The sequence below is a fragment of the Chelonia mydas genome, chromosome 5 (assembly GCF_015237465.2).
Source record: "Chelonia mydas isolate rCheMyd1 chromosome 5, rCheMyd1.pri.v2, whole genome shotgun sequence".
NCBI classification, from domain to species: domain Eukaryota; kingdom Metazoa; phylum Chordata; order Testudines; family Cheloniidae; genus Chelonia; species Chelonia mydas.
The window spans coordinates 90,022,888-90,038,269 of record NC_051245.2 but is presented as its reverse complement, the minus strand read 5'-3'; the positions used below and the strand labels follow the sequence as shown (position 1 = coordinate 90,038,269).

Below are 15,382 nucleotides of genomic sequence, written 5' to 3'. Positions count from 1 at the left end.
ATTGTAAAGTATTCCAGAATTCTACAGTATTGGTTCAAATGCTGCATATCTTGCCATAGGGGTACTACAGCACTATGATTGGTTACCGCAGAAAAGTGTACTCTCTTTTTAGTATAAGAGGTTACTCTTATTCTGACTCATGAGTTTTATACATTTGAAAAGCAAGTGACAACATCCTTCTGTAAATCAAAATCATGTAACGTGTATGTAGAAGTAATAGGTTTTTATTAAGCAATCTACCCTCAGAAGGCCACATATTTGCTTTGATCCACACCTGTAACATCTAATGGGAGCTGCACTGTGGATCCAGGGCACTTACAGTGTGGCTCACACAGCACCATTGCAATACTTTCTGTGAGCAAACCAAACAAAGCTTCTGTTAGCTGGAATATCAATGAACCCAAAATCATCCTTTTTGAATGACAGAAATGCTTTAACTTTCAAATGCTAATTCATTTGCAAAAAGTTTCCTTTTAGTTTTCAGACTTGTACCTGATTGTTTGTAGGTAGGTGCTAATTTCCACTAGGCTTATATCAGTCACTTGTGAGCAGGAGCTGAGAACCAGACACTCCAGTTTAGGACACTGGGTCACAATAAAGTGGACAACACGGTCTCTTACCTAGAACGCATCACACAAAGGGAAAAGAAATGCAAAAATTTCTTTCAGATATGAGCAACTATCTGTCAAAAGCCCACAGAGATATTCAGTGGTAGCTAAAGAAATAAAATTCATTCTTTCAGTCATGTTATCAAACATTAGCTGTAAGCTAACAGAATTGGTGATATTATTTACATTATTCTCCAGAATGTGCTAGGCACTGCAGACACTTAGGAAGATATAGTCTCTGCTCCTTGGAGAACTTGCAAAGAGGATACAATAATACAGGCACAGTGTTTGAGTCTGACATTAAGCACATGTCTTGTTAGTTCCATTATATACATAGTTTGAGTTTATAGAGATGATGTGCCTGTATAATGTATCTTCTTCTCACAACCTTTGTCTGTTATAGCTGTCTGGTGGTTCTATATATTGACATAACCCTCAACTGCTTCCTTCACTCTTCCCATTTATCTTTGTACCCTAACCTGGCCCACTCTCTCCCTTGCTCCTCCACTGCCCTTACTAAATACAGTAAGCTGCCCTCCTTCCACCAAACCCATCCTAGAACAGAGACATGGCCAAGCGAGAGAAACAAATAAACAACAGCCAATCAGAAGATGCCCACTTTAGTCTAAGTTTCAAGGGTGAGTGGGATACTAGGCCTAGAGGCCCCAATAGCCAACTCCTGTCCCTGGAATCTGGGCTGGCTCTTAGTGCTCTCTCTCACCCATGTGGAGGAAGGAGACTGGAAACTCCTGTGGGGCATGGCCCTGATAGAACAAAGGAAATTAATAGTAAAACAACAGAAATAATAATAATAATGAAAATTTGTACAGATTCATGGGTTCTCCATCACACAGCTGGACCCATTTAACCACGTACATCTATGAAACCCGTGGTATGATAACTTTACAAGATTGGGGGAGGTTCATTTAGTAGTAGTAGTAATTTATTTGTCATTTGTGTTGTGGTAGCACCTAATGGCCTCAGTCTGACCAGCTTCCCTTAGGGCAGCTAGGCACTGTATATACATAGAGCAAATTACAGTCCCTGCTCAAAGAGCATTTCTTTCCAAGCCGAAAGGTTCCAAGTGGGATTGAAGGGCTCTATCAATGTGAATGACCTAAATCCTCCAATGCTGAATGAGAAGATACAGAAAGTCTTGGATCTCAACACTACAACAGCTTTGGCCCACTTATGCAGGATGTTGTTAAATACTTTATTTATTTGGGGATCCAAGTAGCAAATAAAAGAAATGGGTGTTCTGGATGGCCAGACACCATATTTCTTAATGAAAGTTTTTCCAACTCTAATTTCAGCTTGCTTTATTTACTTTATGATTTTTCTAATTTTGGTTTTCTTCAGTTTACTGCACTTGAATTTAACAGCTGCTCACTGAACTCTGTCCTTCCTCCATCTTCTCACCATCCTGGTCATTGTTTAAAAATCTCTATATGTATTGATCTGGAATGGTTCTGTGGACTCTCAATAAGAGTTGCCCATTTTAGTGCCTCTCCTCAACACCAATGTGATCCTGCTGACATGCCTTGTGACAAATTAAGTGTTATCATTCTTAGCATAGGAATGTAGGAGATGTTGGACACTTTCCCAATACTTTTAAGGTTAGCTCTGTTATTAAGAAAAAAACTGAGTCAAATTCTGCTCAATTTTGTGTAGTCATGTAAAGCCAAACAGCAGCAGGCACCCACCGTGTGCCACAGAGAGGAAATTGGGGACAGTGAACAACATCAGCTACACAGAACAATGTCAGCTACCCATCAGTTACACAGAGCCTAAACATGGGAAAGGAGGGTCATTGTAAGTGCAGACACTGCTGTAGCCTAAAGGCTATAGTAGTTGCTGTGGGTATTTTGAAAACAGACATGAGTTTTAGCAAGTGCAGTGTTCCCTTCTATGATTTTTTATTCCAGGCCAGGACGTAGGGAGACCTCTGGGACACTACTAGAGGGAGGATCTGTCCCTTCTAAACTCCAGCTAAGTAACCTGTGCAAAGCCCAGCTATTCAGGCTTTGTACAGGGGACAAGTGTGAGAAGCTACTGTCTCTCTCACTGTTTAACTAATTTTGAATTTGTATTATATTTGATAACGGGGGGAGGGATAGTTCAGTGGTTTGAGCATTGGCCTGCTAAACCCAGGGTTGTGAGTTCAATCCTTGAGGGGGCCATTTAGGGATCTGGTGCAAACATTGGGGACTGGTCCTGCTTTGAGCAGGGGGTTGGACTAGATGACCTCCTGAGGTCCCTTCCAACTCTGATATTCTATGATTCTATGATTTTTTAACCAAAATAATTGGCTATTTGCATGTCTCACAACTAGGTGAAATGACCATAACATGTATATAAAAATGCTGTTTTCCTTCAATTACTTCACTTTGTCTAGAAAAGAGCAGAGAATTTCACACATACCAGTGTGCATTTATTGATACAAATACCATAGACATCAATTAATCTGCTTCTAGTCGATTTAAAACCAATGAGAAAACAGTGAGAAATCAAAGTGTTCTTACCACATTGAGCCCAGATATATTGAGTATAGTTAGCTTTTTCAGACAATTCACTATCTTTGCCAAGCAGACATCAGTAACCTTGGGGACTCTGCCAATGTTCAGTGTCTGCAGATTTGGACACTCTCTAGCCATGGAACTCAGGCACTTGGTAGTAAGAGCATGGCAGCCAAATATTTCTAGTTTACTGAGACTGGGGGAAGACAGATGAGATTAATGAAAAAGTTAGTCCAATATCAACAGTGCAACACATACAAAAACCACAGCTTTGCATAAACTTGCTTATAAGATGTTTCCGTTTTCCTTCTCCTAAACATAGTGGGCCTGATTCTGATCTCATTCCTGTGTAAATATTGGATAACTCTATTGAAGTAATTGAAATTAGACCTGTGTAAAAGTGAGATCTGAATCAAGTCCTGTTATATTTGAAAACTTTAAGAAGCAACTAGGAATGGCTATCACATAAATTGATAAATAAAATCACTGATAAAATGCTTAAAAAAAACCCAATAACAATGTTCATCTTCCCTACAAAATTGAGCAACAGATTGAAAATCATTCAGATAATCGTATATTACCCTAAAAGTAACCCACTTTCAACACTTAAACCTATAGCATTCACTCTGACTTTTCTAACTCCAGCTGAGCACATAGCACCCATTCAACAAAGTAGTGTAATACACAGGAATAACACAGGTGATCATGTCTCCCTCTTGTGGCTGATCCCAGCTAGGATAGGAGCCTGCTAATTAGCAAAAGCTAATTAAGAGAGATCCCTACTTTGTCAAGCACCATTAAACACAAGAGCCTTTCACTTTCTTATTGTTGACGATGACATGCCCTAGAAACCAGGAAACTCCAGTCTTCAGACATTTCAACCAATGACATAGAGGGACTGTTGACTCCCCATAATACAGTTCTGGTATGGTTTGGGTAGAGACAAGCAAAACAGGAACCTCAAATCTAAACCTAGATAAGGAATTGAATGTGAATCCCTTGATCTGAACCTACTTCTCTTTTGTTCAGCCCCCAGTGATGAAAATGTCATGAGAACAACTATCTCATGAGATTTTCATCATTCTCAGTCATAATCTCAGAAATAAAGATTGCAAGATTTTGGTGGATGCAAATTTCAACTGAAAATCCTAGCCTAAATCTAATCCAGAACATCATTTCCTCAATCTCCCTCCATTTTGTATTTGATTCTCCACTAAGAACTAGGCAGAAACTGTCAGAGTAGAGGCAGGGAACAGCTGAGATCTGCAGCTCAGTGAGGGCACTAGATAAGAGGAGGAGTGAAGATTTAAGAACACAAAAATCCTGCAGAGCCAAAGCATAAAATGAGAAATTCAAGAGGGAATGTCTTAGAAGAGGCTAATTACTGGAAAAGACCAAATTGCTTGAGACGCATTTCGCTCTTTGAAAGTAGTGGAAAAATAATTTATTTTCTGCTGTAGTAAATTTCAGAAGGTTCACATTCTGGTTTTGCTATTATCAATATTACATATTGTTCCTACCAGATTTATAAATGTTACTGTATGTTTATGTATTATAAACAGATTATTTTGCAGGTTATTTTGCAATCATCATTATTCTGTATGCTGGTATTTAAATTTACTCTTTTATGATATTTTATTACATATGGTTAAAGGTTATAAAAGGGAATAAGTAGCCTACAAATCATACCATGTGTAAACAGAAGCACCAGAGGGACATGGTGCTCACCTGTACTCTGAAAATGTACAAATGAGAAAAATGTTATCAAGAAATTATAATTATTACAAAAACCTTCTGAACAACACCTAATTACAGATTGATTAGGCACCTGAAGAAAAGTATCTATGTAACAAATGCTACTGACAGATTCATATCCATGAAAAGGGAAAGAAGACTGGGGTCTGTTCTGCTCTCACTTAAATCAGTATACATCAGAAGTAAACACCTCTGAAGGTTTACAGAGTTACTCCAGTATGTCAGTGTAGGTGAGATCAGAATTAGACTTCTTGAATCCACTGCAAATTTGGATCAAGGGTACAACTCAACTGAAGTTAACTGAATAAACTAGGGTTATTTTTCATCCATTAACTGCAATAAACACTGTATCATGAAAGATAAGTATCAACATTCAAGGCATACATTTTTTAAAAAAGGACGAGGAGGAACCACTTTAATTATCTTAAGGAAACAAAGTCTTCTTTTTTAAGTATTAAATATAAGAAATTAGTACATTGAAAACTGCATTAGGAAGGGCCTTTCATTTAAAGAAAAAAACTATTTTTCCACCCCAGCACACATTATTCAAGTGCTATGAAGCAAAATGCTGAAGTCCCATTTGGATGACAGCACTGAGTTAATCAACCCGGGGTTGTGAGTTCAATCCCTGAAGGGGCCATTTAGGGATCTGGGGCAAAAATTGGGGATTGGCCCTGCTTTGAGCAGGGGGTTGGACTAGATGACCTCCTGAGGTCCCTTCCAACCCTGAGATTCTATGATTCTGTGATACATATGAAATACAAATTAGACAAGGGGTGCTACAGCAATTCCCAGAGTACTAGCTTCATTCATATGTGAAGCCCCTAAAATGAAGTGCACTGAACATTCAGTCCTACCTAATAAAAAGAAATAAACAACAGAAGAACCACTTTCAACAAAATGCTTTGTCTATGGTAGCTACAATGCAACGGATAATCAATGTTCCTCTTAACAGAATAGAGATGAGTTGACTTGCTAAGAACACAAATATACGTGGTATGAGATCATTCCGAACAACTGGAGAAAACAGACATTATGCAGAGAGGTTTTATTACTCCAAAGGTGGAAAAAAATACCTTTCACTCTACTCCAAATTTCTTTCACCTTGACAAGCTGAAATGTATTCCCTAGATTTTTAAAAAAGAAAGTAGTAATGGGCTTAAATTGCAGCAAGGGAGATTAAGGTTAGACATTAGGAAAACCTTCCTAACTGTAAAGGGAGTTAAGCACTGGAATAAATCACCTAAGGAGGTTGTGGAATCTCCATCACTGGAAGTTTTTAAGAACAGGTTAGACAAACACCTGCCAGGGATTGTCTAGATAACACTTAGCCCTGTCTGAGTGCAAGGGACTGGACTCGATGACCTACTGAGGTCCCTTCCAGTCCTATATTTCTATTATTCTATGAGGAGGGTGACGAACCCTTGTGGGCCAGTCTGTATTCCACTCTGGTTCCACAGCTCACCAGGAATGTTAGCTGGTGGCTCCTCCATGGATCTGTAAGCATGGGCGTGTACTTGGTGTGGTTCACGAATTCCTCTGACACCTCTTCTTTTTGTGGTATGAGGAGACCCTGCCACACATCTGTGCAGAGTGCATCAGGTTGCAGCCCTTCTTCGACTCTTCCAGAACCTCATCCTGAAATTCCACCTGAACTTGCCCCCTCACTTGTTTATCCTAGCACATCCTATCCACTGCCCCACAGAGTTGGCACAGCGCCTGCTTAACCTCCTCCTGGTGCTGGCCAACATGGCCATCCATCACACCAGAAGGAGGACCTGCACAGTGGAGGTGCTCTGCAACTGTGAGGCCTATTTCCGGCCTCTTGTCCACTCACGTCTCTGGACAGAGTTCCTCTGGGTGTTGTCCACTGACTGCTTGTACACCTTTGAGTCGTGGGTGCTGTTGTGGGGCGGGGGGGGGACTCTGCTCAGTATCCCACTCTGGATTCCTGATTTTTAACCTTTAACCATCAACTCACACCCCGGCTTTTTCATTTATTTTCTTTAGTATTTACTTGTGACCTAGGCTTCTCTCCCTCATTTGAATGGGTGGGCCTTTAGCTTTAGGCAGGCCTAGGCCTGCCATCTCCCCGCAACCACAGTAGGTGCACATCTTTCAACTTCTGCAACTGCACAGAGATCCTACAGAAAACCACCTCATTCACTAGACAACCTGCTTCAGTCTCTGTGTACTGAATGGGGCTTGGGTCTTATGGAAACAATTACATGTGGTCTTAATTAATGGGGGCTGTGGGTGCACAGCCTCCCTAAAAAGCAGGCTCCAAAAATATGACTGTTTGAAACCTGCTGATGAGATTTTTGGCCACAGCATGGTGCCTATTTCATTCCTAAAGAAACTGCAGCATGCAGTCATTCTTCATAAAATCCACAGGGGCCATGTAGACTGGATCAGGCATTTCATACTGTATAGGTACATTCACACAATAAAGTAATAGCTGGATTCTCTCAGTATGGGTCTGGGATACTGTAAAATGTTCAGCTGCTCAAGTCATTTGGGAATTTAGCTCCTCACTTGATCAGGCCCTATTCTTTTTCCTGTAGTATTCTTTTTTTCACTTTATTTTTTGTTCCTACTTTCATTTTCATTCAGCATCTTCCCTTCTCTCTGGTACTTTTGAAATGTATTTTTGAGCTTCCTTTTGTACTACATTAATCCTCATTTTTGTTTTTTCTTGTCATGATATTTTGGGGGGGGGGGGGAGGGGAGCAGTTTCTTATTCTTTCTCTGCCTCTGATCCTGACCCTATAGGTTCATCCATAGGGTTCATCAAAATAGGTTCATCAAAATTCCCCCCCTCTCTCTGTATGTTATACAACATGTTCCATCAGTTCTAAATGTCCAAAGAGACTGACATGTCTCCGATCAGTATTAAAATACAAATGTGTGTGGTTTGGATGAGATGGGGTTAACACTGAGAGGAGGGTTTATTGAGTGTTCTTTGGAAAGTGGTGAAGCAGCAGAGGGTGTGAGTAGGAGGGATTGCAAAGAAACTTTAATTACAGGATATAGATCCTGGCTGGCTTATAACTAAACATTTTGTTGCCCTAGGCAACCACCTGTTCGCAGTGTCTAAGACATCCAGCCTTAGATGTACAGGCACTGCACCTAGAATGCTGTAGACAAATACTCAGTGAGACAACTCCTGCTATGACTGTGAAAACTAGTTTGTTCTGTGAAATCAATGGGACCTGCAGAACTCTAGGCACTTACAAAAAGGGATTTGGTTTTCAATGTGGATTTTAGGTGCAAAACTTTAGGCACCCAAATTCAAATATTTTGGCCAAGGATCCTCTTAAAACTATTATTAAAGATACTGCTGTCACTCTGCAAGTCTGAAAGAGATTATTATTGGGATTGTATGTTAACTCTTATTACAAATATTTGCCATTAGCATCTCCACCAACAGTTGGGCTACAGGCTTTTGAAACTACATCAAACAAATGTCTCTTAGCAGCTAGATTACACCTATTTCTTTAAAAACCCCAAAATTCTATATACCATGAGCTCAGTTCTTCCCTCAGAAATAGTCTGTAGAGCCAGAGCCTCACCAATGTAAATCAGGATAGTTCCACTGACTTCAGTCCACACAAGCTAAGGATATGGTCCATTATGCACAACTCCGACTGACTGCACTTATGTCCTGTGTTTTAATATGTGCTGTTTTAGTCTAATTGACAGGACTGTGAGATACCAAGAAAGAAAGGGTACATGAAGGCTTAACAATGTATTGTTTAAAGGCATTTTATATGTCATTCTAAGTATGAATGCAGTCAGACAGACTAAAATAACAGACAAATAAATTTGTTAGTCTCTAAGGTGCCACAGGTACTCCTTCTCTTTTTGAGAATACAGACTAACACGGCTGCTACTCTGAAACCTTCATGTATTCTGATTTCTTTTGACGAATGAACATGCCAAAGGCTTGACGTATAGGACAGCTTATAGTTACCCCCCTTATACTGTTCCATATTAATAATACTGCTAGAAGTGTGCTCAGCACACAAAATGAAAACAGTCCTTGTCAATAAGAACGGACTATCTGAAAGACAAACACAGAAAAGATGGGATATTATGGGATACTTGGAGGAAGGATCAGTTTTGACTTATTACACTGCAATAAGGCTGATCTTCTCCCCAGGTCCCAAAGGACACATTGCCACTTCCAGAGCTCATTGACTATTTCCTCTCTGGTAAACAGGGTATGTCTCTGGGAGATGTCCATGACAAACCCTCTCCCTAAAGATTTTCAACTCCATCTGAATTCTTTGGGTCAAAAATTAAAACATAGGTGCTTAGAACTCGACTTCTAAACTCACATTTAGAGTCCTAAATACTGTAAGTGACCTGACTTTCAGGGGCACTGAGTACCCACAATTCCCACTAATTTTAATGAGACTGTGCACTCAATATTTCTGGAACTCAGGACAATAAATTCCGGTGCCTCAACATGCCCAGATTTAGGCAGCTACATTTGAAAAGTTTGGCCTTTATTTCCACAGCTTCTCTCCTGCTGGTCCGACATGCTTCAATTCTATAACTGAGAAAAGCTTGATTGTACCTTTTTCCTATGCAGCTAAACAGTGGAGTAAGGCTCCTCCTTCACCCTGCATCCCTGCATAGTACTCTCCCAGGTTTCCCTTTCAAGTGTGAGGGGGTAGTAGAGGCTGTGAACCCAAATTCACAGAGGAGCCATGACTCTGTGCCCAAATTCTAGTCATTGTTGCACGAGGGAGCGAGTATGTTGCACCTCAGAAAGGAGTGAAGTAAATTACTCCCTGCCTGCAGGTGCAAGAGAGGAGTCTAGGGAGCCACTGAATCACAATTTCTTCATGAAAGCGGCAAAGAGTCCTGTGGCACCTTATAGACTAACAGACGTATTGGAGCATAAGCTTTCATGGGCGAATACCCACTTCATCGGATGCAATACGTCTGTTAGTCTATAAGGTGCCACAGGACTCTTTGCCGCTTTTACAGATCCAGACTAACACGGCTACCCCTCTGATACTTGATTTCTTCATGGCATTTCTCCTGGACACGGTGCTGCTATACAATGCCCCAAATTTAGGACTGAGGTTCAGCATAGCTCTTAGGTGGAAAACAATATCCACTTGACTTGCCATTTAATTTCTTTATGCAAATTCATACTCTAAAGAGCTAGGACTCAGTCTCAGGCCCCGGATCCAGCGGCTTTGCAAAAAATCAATCCATCAGATTTTCAGCCACTGCAGTTGCTGGTTACAGGTGGCATAGCATAGGCAGGTGGCATAGCATAAGGCAGCACTGAGACTGCTCTAAGTATGCCAGGGCCATTTGAGTGCCCAGGATCGGGGAGAAGAAAGTGACCATGGGGCTACCTTTCCACTCTTTCCTTCATCAAACTGCACATACTGTAAACTCACTTTTCACAGTTCAAGACTGAGCCCTTAGACTTCACCCAAAAAAATCTGAGTGGCTGCCTGGGTTATTATGTTGTCTGCCTCCTGATTAGTCAAACCAAGTTTCTGCCTAAAAATCAGTTCCAACACAATTCAGCAGAAACCTACAAAAACATCTCGGTTGACTTCATTCACCATGTTGTTTTCATTTCTTCCCTGAGCAAAACATCTGAGGAATTAGAACTACCCACAGATTGCAAACAAAACCATAGGTATCAGCTGGCTGGGTTTATTCATCCTCTGAGTCATGCTTGTTAGCAATAACAAATGGAATGTCAGAAACACAATAAAACTAGATTATCATGTTTTATGATTCCATGTATTAGAAGGACGTCCAATAACAAGCGAGCAAGACCGTCTCAAAGTACCTCTTTGTCTGAATAGGGAAAAAACTATCACAATTCATGCCCCGGATCTTTTTTATTTATTGCTTGCACAGCCAAGATTTGCTTTTATTGCTCGTGGCACATGTCTTATTATACCTTATTGCTGAAATAGGTAATGTAAAAAAATGATTTTTCATTAGCTGCAATGGGTTCCCAACAGATTTATTATCTATTCCTAACCTTTATTTTTAATTACAAATTTTTAGCAAAGAGTCTGTATTCAGAAAGTTATTTACAGAATTATCCCATTACCTCTCACTCCTTCACAAAATGATGTGCTACCTCCTACATACTTCATGTTCACTCCGATGCTTACTTAAAGCTTACTATGAAATCTCCTCTTATCTCCTTTCAATCTACTGCCATCAAAGGGCTTGAGCATGATGCCCAATACATATTCTCACACAACAAAACTTTGTTAGCTTTGAGTTAAGGTTGTTAGACTGTGTATAAACCAACACAAATTCTGTAAAGCACACAAAGAAGCAATTCCGTCATTCAGTCTCTCTTCCCTGCTCCATTCATCAGCTCCCCTTCTCAACCCTAATTACCTCCCTTACATTCCTTACAGTCCACAAATTTCCACCCTCATCCTGAACAAAAACCCCAAACAGACCTATGTCTTAAATCTAAGAGTATGATTATTGGTTATATGTTCAGGTATTTTTACATATGTTGTAACTGGTATTGTGTTGGTGCATTGTGTTCAGGTGATTTGAACATATACCATATAAATATGGTCAGAGTTAAGGTTGCATTTTGATTTTTCAGGATGAGCATAGCAGGAAGTGCAAGGAGGGTAGGTGAGCCACTGTAGTGAATGGATACAAAGGAAATAACCATTCTTAACTCTGACCCATGTCAGGTGACTAGGACCAGTCTCTTTACTAGCACTCCTGTGTGTTGCATCTTTATTAAAACTATGTTGCCAGAAGAGAAACAACTGTTAGCCATTAACAAACCAAAGAATAATAGCATAACTACCACAAAATGCTAATATCTCAGTGCAGGATCATTGTGTGAATATAAATTACCTTTTCCCGTGCTTTTCAACCAAGGCATTTATAGCATCATCTGTCAGCTGGCATCCATTAGCAGAAAGGCCCTGGAGGCTGAAATGTAAAATGACAGTTATTTCTCTATATTTAAAAAAATCATCCCTAGTTTAAATCCATCAGCTTCAAAGAAGTTACACCACACTTGTATTTGTCCTGTTGCCCTTCTGACGCTTAGGAGACATAAAGGGGCTGGAAACTGACTGCATCTGTCCAGCAGAAAAATTCCATCTCAGAGGAACTCCCAAGTTATACAAGTGTGCTGGCTCCAGCCCCTGTGCCTACTGTCTCCTCCCTCGCCCCCAATGCAGGGAGCAGTCAGGGACTTTTTGGAGCCAGGCAGGGAGGGGTCCATGGCAGAGCTCTGTTCTGTTACACCTATAGTGCCTGCATCAGTGGCACACGTTAGAGCTGCTAGGAAGAATCTCTAACTCTACCAAGGTTGTGGCTTGACCTGGGAACCAGAGCTGGAACCCACTCCTGGCCCCCTTCAATTCCTCCACACTGAGCAGAGCTTTGGCACAGAAGTGAATCATGCCCAATTAATACAATTGATCTTTTTCATTACTTTGCACAGATAAGCAGATCCACAGGAGGAATGTATACCTATTGCTGTAAAGCAAGCAGGTGGAAAAGTGGGGAGGTGTTAAGTGTTTTACCTTAAAGAAGCTTCTGCTAGAGCAATGACCCCTAAATCAGTAGCCCCTGTCCAGCTTATATCCACGGATATCAGCTGGCTGCAAAAGGTGCTTGCATGGAGAAGAATTGTGTCCCCTCGCAATCTAGGACCACTGCAGCTTGTTATGCTCAATTCCTGGGTGAACAAAGAATAAAATAACTGCAGTGCAGAACAACTTTAAATAATGACTACAGCTTGTAGAAGTTTGCCTTCCAAACGACAAACTGGGTACAGTCTCTGTCTTCTTTCATTGTTATTTTTCCATATACCTTCTCATTTTCATATATTTTTACACATACACACACACACAGACTTTATTATATTGAGGGCCAGGTTTTTAATGGGCCTCTAACAGAGCCCCTGCAATATACAAGGTGCATGCATTTGCAAACACAACCGTGGACTTTTGCAGGTGGGAATGGATGCCCCCAACTTACTGTTGGTAAGTCTTTAGGGTCCACCTTGGCTACTCAGGGTTCAACTCCATAAGGTGTGGAGCACCCAAAATTTTAACTGACAGTGGCTTGCTTTCAGTTTACTAACTTCATTGTGAGTTGAAGACATTCAGCATGTTACAGCAGATACTCAGCACCTTGCAGGGTTGGTCTCTTAGTGGCCAAGGTCCATACCACTCATTTTTGATTGGCCTGATTTTTTTTAAACAGTGTCTTAAAGAAAAACTATTCCTTTTAAATTACATGCAGAAAAGATCAATTTTTTGTTTAAGTCACCGTTATTTAAGAAAAACGATAATGTTGCAGCCTCACAAGGCATAGGTTTATGGATTTTGCTACATACCTTGAATACTGTCAACCTCAAGTATTCAAAAATCAAGAATCAGGTCCCAAAATAACATGACTGGCTTTAAAATAATGAAATTTTAAAAATAATAAAGTTGGGATTCTTTATATTTGCTTTCTGGTTTCTGAGCCTTTAGTGTTCCCCTTTTCAAGATTTTCTCAGCAACGAAGAGGGTGATAAACTTACTTTCTTTTTAACATGAGAGCTGACATCTCACATAATCAATGGACCCCAAGAGGGGGTTTTAAGAAAAACACCAAAAAATGCAAGATTGGAAATGAAAATTACAAAAATTGGCAACATTGTAGTGACAGATTATTGTATGTCTGCACATGCCTATATTGGTTGGCAACTCCATTTTGATTGTATATTGCACTGTGCCTTCACTTTTGCCTCTTAATCTCCATAATGGACTGGGATAACCAGGAGTTTTTAGCAGAGTCTCTGTGTGCCACTAGCTGTAGGTTAACGACGGCGAGCATCAAGATTTATTAATCTGGATGATCTTCCATTCAAAGGGAAGCACCTTAGACAAGTTTTTCCAATCTGGACTTCAGGTGGGCTGTCAAGAAGCAACATATCAACTGAAAAGAGACTTGAAGCTGCTCTGGAAGGTCACCTCACAGAGGGGCATAGAATTTTATAGAAGGACAGGTTTTGGTTTTAGCAGGGGCACTCTCTCACTGTCTCAAACAAGAAGACAATACTGGGTAAGAGAAGGAAGAGAGGAGGATCCTGGGACCCTGAAAAAAAGGATCAAGACACAAAGGGTCCTGGAGTTGTGAAGACACTGGAAGCAGGAATTTCCATGCAGGTGTTTGTTATTTTTCCATAGATCTGTATATCTCTTGTGCTTTGTCTATGAGTAAAGTGTTTTAGGAATTGTTTTGTGATAGCTGTCTCTCCCTTAGTTTAACTGTCACATACTCTCTGAAGGATGAAACAGTAATCCAGAGAGTCCATGGTTTCAGTGGAACTCTGAGAAGCGTGTAATTGCTAATGAGAAGGCTTGGGAGGGCAATATTAATTTTAGGACCTGTGCTGTTGGCCTGCAGAGTCCCATATGTGAGGAAGGAGTGCTAGACAGAGGATCTGCATCCCACAAATGTGTCTAGAACTACAGAGTTTATGACAGTGACTGGACTCTGTCCCAAACTAGCCAGCCTAAACTCAGGCAAAATCCAAGGTTTGGGTCTAATATAATGGAATAGTGGTGAGCATCCACAAGGGAGAGCTCTATTAGGATTGTAACAATTGTAACATATTCTAACCTAACATTTCTTTTTCTGAGATAAAGTACTGCTCCAGATTAAACAAATAATTTCAACACATGCTTAAAATTAAGTATGTGCTTAAGTGCTCTGCTGCACTGGGGCCTGGATTCTGCAAGGCTTACATGCATTGATCTCCCATTGACTTCAATGGGAGTGCAAAATCAGGTGTTAAATCTTTCTTTACTGCCATTACATCTCTGTAATCCTTACCAAGAGATATGAACTACATGAAGTTACTAATGTTCCTACAATTCTCTTTTGAGCTGTAATATGTGTAGTTGTCCTGGAAAATAGCACGGTTTTGCCTCTGTTTTATACAACATAAATTTTTTCCATCAACTAACAAATATTATTTAGATTTCCCATTGCAGTTGTTCTCCCCTTCACATTCTGTTCCCTTCGTAATTTATTTTTAGGCAGTCAACTTTGAAGTACAGTCACAGTAATAATTGAAAAATAATTGTAAATGCCAAGAGCTTCATGACAGTGGATCCATTGACTGAGTGCCACAAGTAATTCCTGTAGAACCTTCTGAAGTGAAAAGAAAAATCCACTTCTTGTCATGGGACCCCTGATTGTCATTTAGTTGCCCCTTTTTCGACCCAAGTGGCTTGTCAAATTTTGGGAGCTTTGTCTTCCGGTAGGGGGTAGAAACTGATGATCAAATCTGGTATTTTCTTTGATGCAATTTTGTTTATTTACAAGGAATATGCCAATCTTTGCTTCTCTGAACACAGGAGGAACCAGAAACAAAAGAATATTATTTTAGCTTATAGCTCCAACTCTCTTTAGTCAACCCCAGACCCCAAATACACACTCTCTCTCTAGTGTTTTCCAGGATCATACACC

At 40.3% G+C, this 15,382-nt stretch overlaps 1 protein-coding gene across 3 annotated transcripts in view; it reads right to left on the bottom strand.

Annotated features, from left to right (window-relative positions):
- The window catches only part of LOC119566677, a 112,156-nt gene that overhangs the window by 25,623 nt on the left and 71,151 nt on the right, over nucleotides 1-15,382 (bottom strand). For all 3 annotated transcript variants that reach the window (XM_043546488.1, XM_043546486.1, XM_043546489.1), the window contains 4 exons: nucleotides 12,439-12,593; nucleotides 11,759-11,836; nucleotides 3,131-3,320; nucleotides 493-620 (listed from right to left, as the gene is read on the bottom strand). In XM_043546488.1, the coding sequence (XP_043402423.1) occupies nucleotides 493-620; nucleotides 3,131-3,320; nucleotides 11,759-11,836; nucleotides 12,439-12,593 (551 nt within the window). The remainder of the gene's footprint in view (nucleotides 1-492; nucleotides 621-3,130; nucleotides 3,321-11,758; nucleotides 11,837-12,438; nucleotides 12,594-15,382) is intronic.